Source organism: Urocampus carinirostris, chromosome 10, assembly GCF_059441175.1.
Source record: "Urocampus carinirostris isolate Australia breed hairy pipefish chromosome 10, RoL_Ucar_1.0, whole genome shotgun sequence".
In the NCBI taxonomy this organism is placed as follows: Eukaryota; Metazoa; Chordata; class Actinopteri; order Syngnathiformes; family Syngnathidae; genus Urocampus; species Urocampus carinirostris.
The window spans coordinates 23869802-23883804 of record NC_142358.1 but is presented as its reverse complement, the minus strand read 5'-3'; the positions used below and the strand labels follow the sequence as shown (position 1 = coordinate 23883804).

The window sequence follows — 14003 nt, the reverse complement described above, 5'->3', positions numbered from 1 at the left end:
ATTATCTGCACTGCTTATCCTCAGTAGGATTGCGGGTGCTGGAGCCCATCTCAGCTGTCTTTGGGCAGTGGGCAGAGGACACCCTGAACTGGTTGCCAGCCGGTCACAGGGAACACAGAGACAGACAACTCACTCATTCACACCCAGGGACAATTTGGACTGTCCAATAAACCTGACATGCATGTTTTTGGAATGTGGGAGGAAACCGGAGCAGCCGGAGGAACATGCAAACTTCGCACAGGAAGGCTTGTAGCTGGATTTGGACCCATGACTTCAGAACTGTGCCGCGAACGTGCTAACCCCTTAGCTGCTGTGCCGCCGGCATAATACATATTAAAATCAATCCTCAACCTGCATTTTTCATTAAAAAACAAATAAACTATGTTTCTAGATGTTACTATTGATCAGTAAATACCAGTCGAATATTGCAGTTTCTTGAAAATACTTGTTTCTGAAAAACATTTTCTTTTTGTAAAAAGATGCATTTCAAACGTAACTTTCACTTGATTGTTTTTTTTCTTCATTTTTTAATATCTCCAATATCTAAACAATCCATAAAACAAAGGGACAATTTGCTTGCAAAATAAAATAAAACACTTAATTTGTGCATGAACGATGCATGATCTTTGCAAAACCTTTTCCGCGCCCGATGTTTTCAGTGAGGTTATCATAATTTGGGTCATCATGGCGATCACGTTCCGGCAGACGTGCACGAAACGAACCATCTCTGCCCTGATGATGACAAAGGGGTCTTTGTCATCTTTTTAAAATGGAAAAATCTCTGTCTGTACTTAGCCAAATATTCGCTTCTCTCACAAACTGCTTCACTACTTATGGCCTCCTTCAAACGTCAATAGCTGGATACAGAAAGCAACATTAGAAAGTGGGGTCTCCCTGGATGTGTGGACAAAGAGCTGATATTATTTTTGCTGTAATTTTGGATTTCATTATATTTTTAACCTGTTTTTGAAGAGTTATTACTGGTTTGAAAACACGGCAATAGACACCTCTTTTCACCGTTTAAAAACACCTACCAAATAAATAAATAAATATTTTTAAAAAAAATCTGAACAACAAAAAATTATCGAATTACAGACACTGCCCAACTTAAGAATAAGGTTCCGGACGATCGTTGGTAAGTTGAATTTGTTCGTAAATTGTTTCAGTGCTATATTTTGTATGTTTAAGGTTTATATAAGGCTTGTATAAGTAACATTTTTTTCAACCTCATCAAGCTTTCTTATTCCACTTTCATTTCAAAAGAAACTGCTCGCCTCTTCTTTACACTTTACACCAACCATATTAAAAGGATCTTAAACAATAAAAAAAAAATCAAAGTTGGAGATTCAGTACACGTAGTACTGTATGTTTACTTACAAACAAGAAAGAGGAAGCAGATTTTTTTTTACTTCCGGGCGGGTTCTGGGTGACCTCTCACAGCGCCACTTGCCAGTAGTGGCGGAAATAAGCACTACAGCAATGTCCTGTACTCGGAAAAAGGTGCACACAATACAAAATCAAACTTACAGTAATGTCCGGATATTTTTCGACATCCAGAAAAAATTGTTTGTATCTACCGTTTTACGTAAATCGAATGGTCATAAGTAGGGGAGCGTCTGTAAATTTCCTTTATGGTTTAAGCTTGAACCCCGTGGTTTTAAACAAGAACATGTTTTTGTTGTCTTTTTAATATCCTGAAAATGGATTCATACTAATTTTTAATGTCCAAAAATTGCCATGTATGGCATCCTCCATCTTTTTTTAAGATTTTTATTTACACATTTTTGGATTATCATACAATGTTACATCCAGCACCTATAAGGCAGTTTCTACTTTTGTAAACATTCCAAAGGGTGTGTACATTTTATATCTGATTTCTTAGTTTTTAAACAGATACCCACAAAGCTTACTACAAGTTTCCTTTTGAATTTTACAGTACTGAGCAATTTTCGGGAAAATAATACTTAAAATACATATAAAGTGGTGTCAAAATGCATGTGCCTGCTTCAGTTTTGACAAAATACCACCCGATTTGATTGCCATGTTGGTTTAATGGTACAGATGTGATCTGGGGCACAGCTACCTTATGTTTTTGTGATCAAGCCTATGGACGACTCAGAGAGAAAATGACTTTTTACAGACGAACTATGCTCAGGGTATTTTGTATGATTCAATCATCATCGAAAAAAAGCACTGCAACCATGAAGCAAAAGTATGATTCCAATGTGGTTGCTGTCGGTTACAGAGAGTACCACGCCCAACTCAATCACGAACGTCTGAAAGAATCAATTATGGCCCTCCTCTCGTTGTTCCTGATTAATGAATAATTAAAGCAGTTGCACGGTGCAGGGAGGTTATTTACACACCGTTCATCTTCATTTTAGCAGAAGCATGAGCATGATATCTTTATTCATGTATTCATGCCTCCATTAATTCATTCATTGTCCAACCACTGATACCTATAGATAAGGCGTAGGTCTGGTCTTGGAATTTTTGGGGACACATTTTTTAAAGTGATCACATAATATTTGTGGGGACTGTTTTTATATTGAAATAAGTCTCTTCCCATATTTAGTCATGATTGTGTACTCTCTCCATTTGTAACTTCTTCACTAATTACCCATAATATCACCTTACTTTCTTTAATGGAATTCACAATTAAAGAAGGGAAAAATTAATTTCAGTTACTGAGGAGATGTATATATGAGCACATTCCTGAGAGGATCACACTGATTAAAGCCCGGGCACACACAGATGACAGGCAAAAGGTGAAAGATGAGTGAAATGAATGATAAGAGTCCTTCTTTTAGCATGTTTCTTTTTCTTTTCCCGGCTTTTTTTGGCTCCAGCTAACACCTTCTGCCCTCCAACGTACGTGACTCATATAATTTGCATGGTTCTTTGTTCGTTTTACTGCTACAGAAAAGAATAATGGTGGTGAGCCAAACCAACTTCAATTTGAGAGGCGAGAATTCTCCCAGAAGGTAAAACTCACATCATCTGTTGCACTGAATGTGGCCAAATAGCTGACGAGAGGTTGAATGCAGGAGTAAGGTTAGATGGTGCAAGTGATAAACCCATGTTGAAGTTATTTTTCTCATGCAGCCAGACCTTGATATGAGCCAGCCCTCCTGAAAATCTCCCAATCTTCCTCAATAATCACTCCGGCATTGATTGCAATCACAATGAGGTTGCCAGGTATTGGATCCACAAAGAGGCATTCGTGTGCAAAAGTGATCTGTTTGTTTATTTATTACAATTTCTGCACAACCAGGATCCAGATACACGCATCAATGCCCAAAAGTGACCCAGGCACGCTCAATAATTCGGCCGCCTTCGGCTGCTTTTTTTTTTTTTGCCTTTTCGGGATCCGAGGCGGGACCGCAGAATCCTCGAGCTCGCTACCCACGCCGGTACTTGTAGTGCATCGCTCCTGGACATGTTTCATGTTGACATGCGTAAAAAACTACACTTCCCCTCTGCTGTCGCATGCGCTCCCGTCTCCCATTGGCTAGCCGCTCCAGCCGCAGCCCCAGAGAATGAATGAAATTGAAATAGCAGCTACATTACATGTACAATACCGGGCGCTGCAGCCTTGCATTTTATCATACTACAGCAAAATGGCCACAGCGGTGCAGAACCACCTCAAATCGTAAGTACAACGCTCCGCTACCGGTTTGTCAGCATGGTGTTATTTACAATTGCTCCCGTTGCACGACTGGCAATGTCTTCTCGAACGGTGCACACACCACGGCAAAAATAGACAATAAAAAGGCATAAAAGTTGCCTGTCTGTGTTGCGTGGGCGCCACGGGTTGATTTTGCGTTTGGGTGCGAGCGGTTTTGGTGTTGCTTTTGCGCAAAAAACGGCATGTAAGAGTAATGAAGCACGCAGGAATGCCGGGGCTGGATTTGAGTGACCCGGTACGTCCCTTACCACAGTGGCCAGCCAAGATCACGGTCAGAAGGCTGGAGTTATGATAGATTTACGCTACCAGTGTGCACAGAAAAAGACACACAGACAGCTTGAAGCTTTCAGCCTGCAACGTTACCTTCAGTGCCCCGAGATTTTAATTTGATTACAATTAAGTCGGCAATCAAAGCTTAATTGCGACACCGCATCCTGCATTTATATTGCAATTTAGCGCGCGTTTAATTCTTCGATGGCGTGCTCCAGGAGATTGAAGTCCCTTTAAGGCAGATTTTTGTGTGTGTCTGTTTTTGACTGGCTGCAGCGGAATGCAGACAGCTTCTACCCGTTAAGGCATCTGGCCAAAAAGGTGGCTGATGATGAGCATCTGCCTGGGTTGCTCAGGGGAGCAAACAAAAGCTTCAGCGTTACCTTGCCTTTTTTTTTTGCTCATACGAGTTGCTTTGCTCATCACATTTGCAAAGGTTGAGGCATTTGGCTCGGGTTGTGTCTGCAGGCATCCATGAATGACGCTCCTGTACGGGCTGTTTGTAAGGAGCACTTGCCATGCAGCAGGGAAAAGCCAACAGTGTGCTGCCTTGATAGCCTGTCATTGTGTTGTTGTGGAATAGAACCTTTGCAGTTTACCAAATTCCCCACAGAATAACAACTAAGTCTTAATTGAAAAAAAAGTATCTTATTTTCTGAACTATAAGGTGCACCTAAAAACTCCAAATTGGCCAGAAATCTGAAAGTGCATCCTATAATCCGGGTGCATCTTATATACTGAAAAATACTGTAGATAAAATTGGAAATGGGTGATTACAATGAACTCATTTGTGCTATATTGTAATAATTCTTTTTCAGAAGCAATATCCCTCAGTGGAAAAACGCAAAAATACGTTGTTCCTGTTTTTTTCTTTTTTTTTTTTTTTCCAAATAAAACTTTTATAAAGGGTTTGGCCCTGCTCATCAGTATCAACCCTCTGGGAGTTATTTTGATATGATATATCATTAGAAGACGGGAGTGGCTTTAATAAGACATTTGTCCACAGATAGAGGAAGCCCAACTTCCTAGTGTTGCTTCCCTTATCCAGCAGAAGAGTGTGTGTAGGCGGCCCCATATGGCGAGTGGGCGTAGTGAATTAGTGTGGTGAGATTCACGAGATATGGACAACTAGTAATACAGACGTTGCCCTACTTTTGATCGTTCGTAAGTTGAAGTTGTTCGTAAGTTTCTTCAGTGCTGTATTTTGTATGTTTAAGGTTTGTATAAGTATGTTTAAGGCGTGTATAAGTAACCTGTATTGTTTTGTACTAAGAAAATAAACATTTCATAAAATAAAATGCTCTATAAAGATAAATAAAGTTGATGCGCTTCAAGGGGTCCTCCCCCGTGGTAAAAAGTAGCAGAAAAAAAGCGTTCCGACCATTTTCCCAACAGCATCAGGCTTTCTTAACTGCTCGCCTTTTCTTTGCACTTTACATCAACCATTTTAAATGGATGCACGAGATATTAAACAATAATAATGTCAAAGTTCTTAGCTCGCTGGAGATTCAGTACAGTATGTTTACACACAAACTAGGAAGAGGATTTCTTCTTTGGGTTGGATGTTGGGTGACCTCTCACAGCTCTACCACACGCCGGTAGCGGCGGAGAGAAGCACTACGGTACCATCCTGTACTCTGAAAAAGGTCCACACAATACAAAATCTAACTTATAGCAATGACCGGATATTTTTCAACATGCGGAAAAAAATGCTGTATCTACCGTTTATCGTAAGTTGAATGGTCGTAAGTAGGGGACCGCCTGTAGTTGCATTAGTCTCTTATCATTTTTTTTTCGTATCTACCGTTTTACATAAGTTAAATGGTCGTAAGTAGGGGAGCTTCTGTAGTGGCCTTGCATGGCTGACGCCGCCATGGGTGCGTAAGTGTGTGTGTGAATGGGTAGGTGTAAAGAACTTTGGGAAGACTTCAATGACTTGACAAACCTTATTTTTTAATATTTGCCATGTGATCATTATTTTAATTGAGGTTTAAACAGGATAGTATCATACAGTATCATCATATTTTGATGTCAATATACCTTCTGAAAAGTGTTCTGGATGCTTATGTAATTTATGAATTTGGGTCCCAGGTCTGTTATGCAGCAGGTTTGTCCCAGAATGCCCTCAAACTCGCTAATTAATTCAGTGGATGTAAAACCCTTTGGAAAAAAATCCCCAGTCGCTGTCCACCGTGCGCTCAACTCAAGTGAAGGCTCGATTCGTCGACTGTGTGCAAAGACGAATCAGCAAAGGCGCAGCCGCTCGCTCCAATCTACTGGGGACTTTCCAAAAAATTCCTTTCTCGCTTGGATTAGAGATAATCTCCGTCTCTCTCTCTCTCTCTCTCTCCCTCTCGCAGTTTCTCTCCTCCATCTCCTCTTTCCGGCTTCCCATCACCCCCTCTGACCCTCTTCCACGTTCAGGCCTTCTTTTTACATCATTTTTACTCTCCATCACTCCTTTTCCGTCCCTTTCGTTTCACTTATGAGCTCTGCTCTTTTGCCAACCCTTCAAAAGCCTACCAAACTTATTTGCTTTTATGTAGTGATTAGTCTTCAAAGCTAAGCTTCTCTCTTGCAGCAAATTTTCACGTTGGAAATTCTGAGTTCTCATTTTTTGGTGGATTAAGGCTGCGACAAACGATGGTTTTAATATTCGATTGATTTGTCGGTTATTGCAGTGTTTTTCAACCCTTTTTGAACGCGTTTCTTTATAAAAATGTTCCGAGGCACACTGTTGAAATTTTTTTTCAAAATGAAGTTATGTCAAATATTTTACTGTACTACCTCATAAGTAGGTAATTAGTATATAAAAAGAAGAAAATAATACTTGAAATAAAAAAGCTCGATGTGCTTTATTTATGTTTTTATTTTTTACAGTGCAATCTTTAACCGCTTTGTTAAACAAATTAAGTTATTAAATGTTATGTGTTACATCATTTTATTAGTATATAAAATGTCTATAAAAATCTACTGCCACATACTGATATGGATGACTATTACGGTTCTTCGTCTGAAGATAGTAAAAATACTGAATAAGGTCCTGATTTTTTGGAAAGATAAAATTGGGCAAATTCCAGCGGCACACTAGACAAGGTCTCACGGCACACAAGTGTGCCCCGGCACACTGGTTGTTAAACACTGGGTTATTGTTTGGATGGATTTTTGATAACTTTTCAGTTCTATTAAAAATAAAGGGTTAGTATTTTCAAAAATGTAAGTAATTTATTTTTGGTTCAGGTTTGGCCCTCAAAATGAGTAAAAATGTTGATCATTGATTTCAAAGTAAAAGCAAATTACCGGGTCTCAAACAAAATCTTCAAAAGAGTCATTTTAAAGGTTCGGTTATCTGAGGTATCATTATTGGTAGTCATATTCCTTTTTTAAAAGGACACAGTGTGTTTTTAGTGCTTCCTAGAAAAACTTTAAATAAAACAATAGTGATTTGAATAATGGACAAACACATGAACAACACATAAACCTAAAGTTTTTTTTATAATCTTAGGTCAAGAAATTTATGTTTATTTTGAATAACACAAGACTTGCCTTCCAGGAGCTGCTATGATTGTCCTCCATTTTGCTGCTACAGGTACCCATAAAGCCAAAAACCTTTTGAAATTCTTGGCAAAATAATGTGAAGAAAAATTGTGTGAATTAGTCATTTTGAGTGACCTTAGTTTGTAAACCTGTGCTTTGTAACACTCGTTTTTGGTTGCACAAATATTATTGCGACCTCTAGTGGTAAAAAAATGGTGTTCCTTTAAGGTATTGATTTTTTTGGCTGATACCAGTACTGGATTCCCTTTAGTGGCCATTTCATAAATCAATAATTTGAAATTAGAAGGATAATACATTTGCATTAATTACGTGTAAATCCATAATTAATTTAAATTAATTGGCATTTAAATTTAGAAAGAAATTAGTCATTTTTTTCTGAAGAAGTACAATTCAAGATACTTTTAGTATCGGTATTGATATCAGTCTAAAGAAAAAAACAGCTTATTTGTCTAAACAATATCTTTGCTTAACAGCGTTTAAAACAAAACAAAAAAATTGCAAAAGGAAAAAACACATGTGTGAAAACCAGTTTTAAAGATTTTTGAGCAAAATATGAAATTCACAAATTTGTGACTCAAGAGCTTTTGTTTAAATGTCAGCAAAACTATTTTGTCTTGATTCAATGGGGATAGTTGTTCTTCTATTTTGCAGAACAATAGAAAGCTAAAAACATTTACTATTAATGTAAAATACATCAGAACAATTAAATGGAGTGGGAACAGCGGCTAGGTCAGGGGTCGGGAACCTATGGCTCGCGAGCCATATATGGCTCTTTCAATGAGTACCTGTGGCTCAGAGACAAATTTGATTGCATGCAAATTTTCTCCATCTCGTTCAAAACTTGAGCCATTAATCCTGTTCAGAGACACGCAAAGCCAAACCAAAGCTGAATTATAAAGCAGTACTTCGCAGGAGAAAGAAGTGAACCATTTAAGAGCCGATTCTCTTCGAGACTCTTGTGATTGGTCAATACGCATGTTTTTTCCAGGGATTTTATGTTGTTGACTTAAAATTTGTTAAGTACAAAAAGGTTAAAATTGTTTTGTATTTTTTCTTTTTTTTTACGACTGTAAATAATTCATGTATTTTTCAGGGATGACAAATGTAAAGTTTAATATTGCATTTGTTTTGCACCGAAAACTCAATATTTTTATATGAACATTTTGTTGTATGTTTTTCAGAGATTCCTGAGTTGCTTGATATTAAAGTTGCTTAGTATAAAAAAGTTCAAAGTTTAAATGAGTTAAAAGTTCACTGCAGAGTGAAAAAACAAATGCTATTATATTTTAGTAGAATAATAGATTTTAGACTGTGACTGACGTTTCCTTACGCCTTCAAGAAGGCCTAGATGTCGCCAACTCAAAATTTGATTGGCTAAACAAACAGTTTCATGGTCACTATTATGTCTCAGGAGGGCCTGCAGATCTGCTTGTTCTCCGGGCAGATTTCTGGGCCTGGCAACAAGTAATGGCTGAAAAGGGATTGGTTAAATGCTTTAATATGATAGCACACATCTGGAAGAAGCGCAACCAGGGGAGAAGCAATTAAAGAAGGCTGACAGGCAATTTGGAAATATTAAGTATTCATGGGCAAAATACAATTATATCACATGATTCAAATATTTTTAGGGCAGCATAAAAAGCCTTGCAGGCCCTGATAGACCACCACTGATTAAATGAGTGAATACATTCCTGTAAATTAATTTGATAATCAATCAATGTGTTTTGTACTTCTCAAAAATGGATTATGTTCTGTTATTAATCAAACATTTTAAACAATCTCCAAAGAAATGCTTGCACATTGTTCTATGGCTTTGCAAGCAGTTCCGGAGGGCCCCATGATTCTTCTTTTTTTGTTGTGGCTGAGCCCCCGCTTGGCTGAGCTGAGTGAATAATGAGAGCCACGTAATAAAGCTTGGTGTGCAAACATCCACGTGCAAAGTCTGAACTGCAGCCGGAGCATCTATTTCTACATCTTCATTTTCCCTTTCACTCCTTTCTCCTACCCTCTCCCCCCCATTTCTTAACTTGCTCATCTGCAGGCACGTGCATACACAAAATCACATCCACATGCTCCTGCTCCCACTTCTTTATTCATAAGGGAGCCTAAGGACTAACGTTTTAGGGGATATTCTTTTTATCTTTTTATTATATTATTTGGATTTTATTTCTAATTTACTTTTTGTTTTTTTGAAGAGAAAGGCCAGGAAAGAGGGATAGAAAGAAACGTATAGATAAGTATTTTTAGCTCAATGACCTATTTCTCCAGTGCTACCTAACTGACAGTCAGCTTCCATTGTTAGGGACCTTGACTGATTTCCATCCAAGAAGTTGGAGTTCCAAGCAGTCGTCCGGAGTGAAGCGCTCGGCTTCACTCCTAAAACTAATTCCTCGTATTTATTTTTTATTTTTTTAAATTCCAAATGTGTTTTTAGGTCCTCAAGAGTTCTCAACGGCAGAGTCAACACCCGTGGTGCTTCTACTATACCGATGCAGGCAATGGAGGACCGATCCTATAAATAAATAAATACCCACAAATATATGGCTTATAAATAAATGAACACATAAATAAATCACGTAATACCAAAATACATGAAATGCGTCCAATGTATGTATTTATATACGCATTTTGTCATTTGTTTCAGTATTTTTTCTTGCGCATTTGTTGAGTACTTTGTTGTGAATTTTGTGATGTGTTTTCTTGTGTATATTGGCATGTAGAGAGCCACTGCTCCTCCGCATTGAGAGGAGCCAGTTGAGGTGGCTTGGGCATCTGATAAGGATGGCTCCTGGACGCCTCCCTCGGGAGGTGTTCCGGGCATGTCCCACCGGCAGGAGGTCCCGGGGACGACCCAGGAAACGCTGGAGAGACTATGTCTCTAGGCTGGCCTGGGAATACCTCGGGATCCCGTCGGATGAGCTGGAAGAAGTGGCTGGGGATAGGGAGGTCTGGGCTTCCCTGTTAAAGCTGTTTCCCCCCGCCAGGGTTGGGTAGGGTTACTTTAACTTGATTACTTTCAATTACTTTTGGATTACTCCAATACCAAATATGCTAAAAAAAGACAAAAGAAACTAAATATGGATAAAATTATGACTCACAACACATGGTAAGCGTTCTCTCCTGGCTTTGATCTCTTTGATCTCCATGGCAAAACTAACATAAAATGCGACAGAAACAAAATGAAAATAAATCCAAACAGCTTGCCAACATCATTTTTGCCGTTCCATGTATTCAGTTACTCCCCAAGCCTGCACAAAATTAAGTAATTTTATTCATATTTTGTTTCTTTTTTCTTTTATTAGCATATTTGGTATTGGAGTAATCCTAAAGTAATTGAAAGTAATCAAGTTAAAGTAACCATACCCAATCCTGCCTCCCACGATCCGACCCCGGATAAGTGGAAGAGAATGGATGGATGGAAGGATATTGTCATGTATTTGCTCATGTACTGTATTGTGTTGTGTATTTCGTTTTGGCTTTTGTTGCTTTTTTTGTCATGTACTATTCATTTATTTTGTCATGTTTTTTTTTTGTCTATTGTTTATTTTTCATGTATTTTTGTTATGTACTGTACTTTATCGTGAATTTTGTTATGTGTTTTATTTATTTTGTCAAATCAAATTAGGTGTACTGTATTTGTAAAACACTTTTCGGCAATCTTCTGCCTCTATTACGTCATTTAATTATGTGTTCTTTTTTAATTGCATGGCATGAATGAAAGGGACGCGGGCCCAACAATATTATATGATTACTTGAAGGCAGTGTTTAATATTTAGTGCCTTCAAGTGGTACAACAAGATATTGAGTCAGTAAAAAGGAAACATTAAAATACATGATCTATCGTAGCTATGTTAGTTTTTAAAAATATTCACAGGTTGAGAAGTTTGTGTTTCTTTTACATGGCAAATCCTTACATAGTAGTTGCCGCCATGTTTGTCTGGCATTTTCCTGCTATGCTGTGCTCATTTGGCACTGGTTTTCTTTCGCCTTAGACAAGACAATGCCATCTATGGCCAAATATTACACAATGTACCTTTAAAAGTGCTGTATGGAATTTGGAACTTTTCTACTTGCTGAAACCATCTTCAGGCTTGCGTCATCATCAGCCTCTGTTAAGCTCCTTTTGAGGCGCGTGCAAGTACATGCATTTTTTAGACGTGCTCGAATAAACTCTTCTTTTTTGGGGTTTGGTTTGGCGTTTTGACTGTACTTAAAGCAGTCCTGGGTGGCACAGTGTATGAGTGGTTTGCGCGTCTGCAGCACAATTCTGAGGTCGTGGAATCAAATCCAGTTGGCATTTTCTCCTCGTGCTTGCGTGGGTTTCCTCCCGGCACTCTGGTTTCCTCCCACATTCCAAAACATGCATTTTAGGTTAATTGGCTGGTCCAAATTGTCCCTAGGTGTGAATGAATGAGTTGTCTGTCTCTGTGTGCCCTGCAACTAACTAGCAACCTAGTTCAAGGTGTCCCCTGCCCAGTGCCCGAAGATAGCTGGCATGGGCTCCAGCACCCTGTGACCCTACTGCGCATGAGTGGTACGGATGATGAATGGATGAAACAGGTCTTTTCTTACTTTCACCATTTTCGTGCAACGCTAGCATGAAAACTGCGGTGACGAGCATGCAGTCACTCTCCAAACAACACTCCCTCCCCCTTTCCTCCTACCTCATGTGATCCGCAGCCAGAACAGCTTTGCTAAAAATAAGATGAAAGCAGATAGGTTCCGTGGAAAAAAATTATAAGAGATCTCTGAACACTGTTGGGCATTGTTTACACATACTTGATAGAAAAAATAATCCACTTTTAACTTTTTAAGGACACCTAAAACAAAACACCTTTAAAAAAATGCGTTATGCCCCCACCAAAAGGGAGCAATATTGTTTAGTCCCTACCAATATGATGCGATCACTTAAAAAATGCCACCAATGCCAAATCCAAACCTGCAACCTCGTTTATTCGACATAAATTTGTAGGTATTTATTTATACATTTATTTTCTACATAAGACATGAATGGTCCTCCATACTCAAGCGATTTTAAGGGTGGAGTCAACACCGACGTTGCCTATACCGATACAGACAGGGGAGGAGTTGCTAGTGATGGTGGCGTGTTTTCCAAGGTTGGGAGGGGGTTTTCAACTAAGAAATGACCAACCCGTGTGCTCACATGCGCACTTGGGTCCAGAGACGGGGGTAAGGAGTCCATCGCCATTATAAGAGGCCAAGTGCAGTGGCAATAAATCTCACCTGAAGGAGCTGTTCACAGGCGGATTGCCTTACCCTGACGCACTAACACACACTGCGGCTATTCGAAGTATACACCCACACACAAAGAGCAGATATGCATGCGTGCGGACACTTATATTCGGTAATGTGACTGTTCATGCACGTGTGGTCACGAAAGAGGCATGCACATTCAAAGGAAAGGACTGTTAGGATTTTTATTTTATTTGACATTCAGCTCACCCATATATGTGAGTTACAGACATGAGGTACCGTTGTAAATATTACGTTTATCCTAAATACATGCAATGCTTGCACTATACCATCTTTTACGGACCATAATGCACACCCAAAAACCCCAACAGGCTTTTAGGGACATGGATGGTTGTTCCCAGCTGCTTAATATTGGATGCAATGGGAATCAAACCCGGATTGCAATGGGGAAAATATCATCCACTAGACCAGTAGGGCTGCAGACAGGATTTGAAAAGACATTATGTTACACTTTTTAGCCAATACCAGATATATTAGAGGAATGAGAAAACAAAAAGTGATTAAAAACAGTTGTTTGGTTCTCTTTTTCAGCTTCAACTAAGCATTGTAAGTGACAAAAGTTATCATACTTGCGGCCACCGAATTACTTCTCACATTTAGTCCCGAATTACCAAATTAATTCCCACAATGCTTTTTATACATTTAGATCAGAACAACTGAATTACTGCCCATAATGCCTATCTCTTCATTCCATTCAGAACCACATATCTATTTCCCACATTGCCTGTCTTTTTATTCAGTTAAGAAGTTCCTGCACAAATAAAGAGATCGCAAGTTGGCCAAATACTGTATTTCTGTTGGTCCCAATCTTTTCTGCGTCATGGACCGGTTTATTGTCTGACAATAACTCGAACAATGTTGTACGGTGACTAAAAATTGTGTGACGATGAGATAAAACCAATGCCTTTTCATGTGTTGTCTAGTGGATAGAATTTGATGTGTTCCCAGTTGCGATTTTATTCTAGTTGCATCCAATGTTATGCAGTGTAATCAATTGTATATTCCAATTGATCAATCAATGCACAAATACGGTACGTGTTAGATTTTCGTGCAACTAGCCCTTACCATAGTTTTAATTCCATGTGCCTTATAGTTTAGTGTGTTTTACAGTACTTTGTGCATCATCCACTGTGTTGTGTATCACTACCTAAAAAAGAAAGCTTTTTTATTTGATATTTTACCACTTTCTATTTTAATTCTCTTTAAATTCTCT

At 38.8% G+C, this 14003-nt stretch overlaps 1 protein-coding gene across 3 annotated transcripts in view; it reads left to right on the top strand.

Annotated features, from left to right (window-relative positions):
* Nucleotides 1-2753: 2753 nt before the first annotated feature.
* dpf1 (double PHD fingers 1) overlaps nt 2754-14003 on the top strand; it is an 89259-nt gene continuing 78009 nt past the window's right edge. For 2 of the 3 annotated variants that reach the window (XM_088344907.1, XM_088344905.1), the window contains exon 1: nt 3171-3652. In XM_088344907.1, the coding sequence (XP_088201033.1) occupies nt 3540-3652 (113 nt within the window). In that variant the 5' untranslated portion in view covers nt 3171-3539. Of the gene's footprint in view, nt 2985-3170; nt 3653-14003 lie in introns of those variants that run through there. The other variant, XM_088344906.1, reaches the window with a different exon arrangement.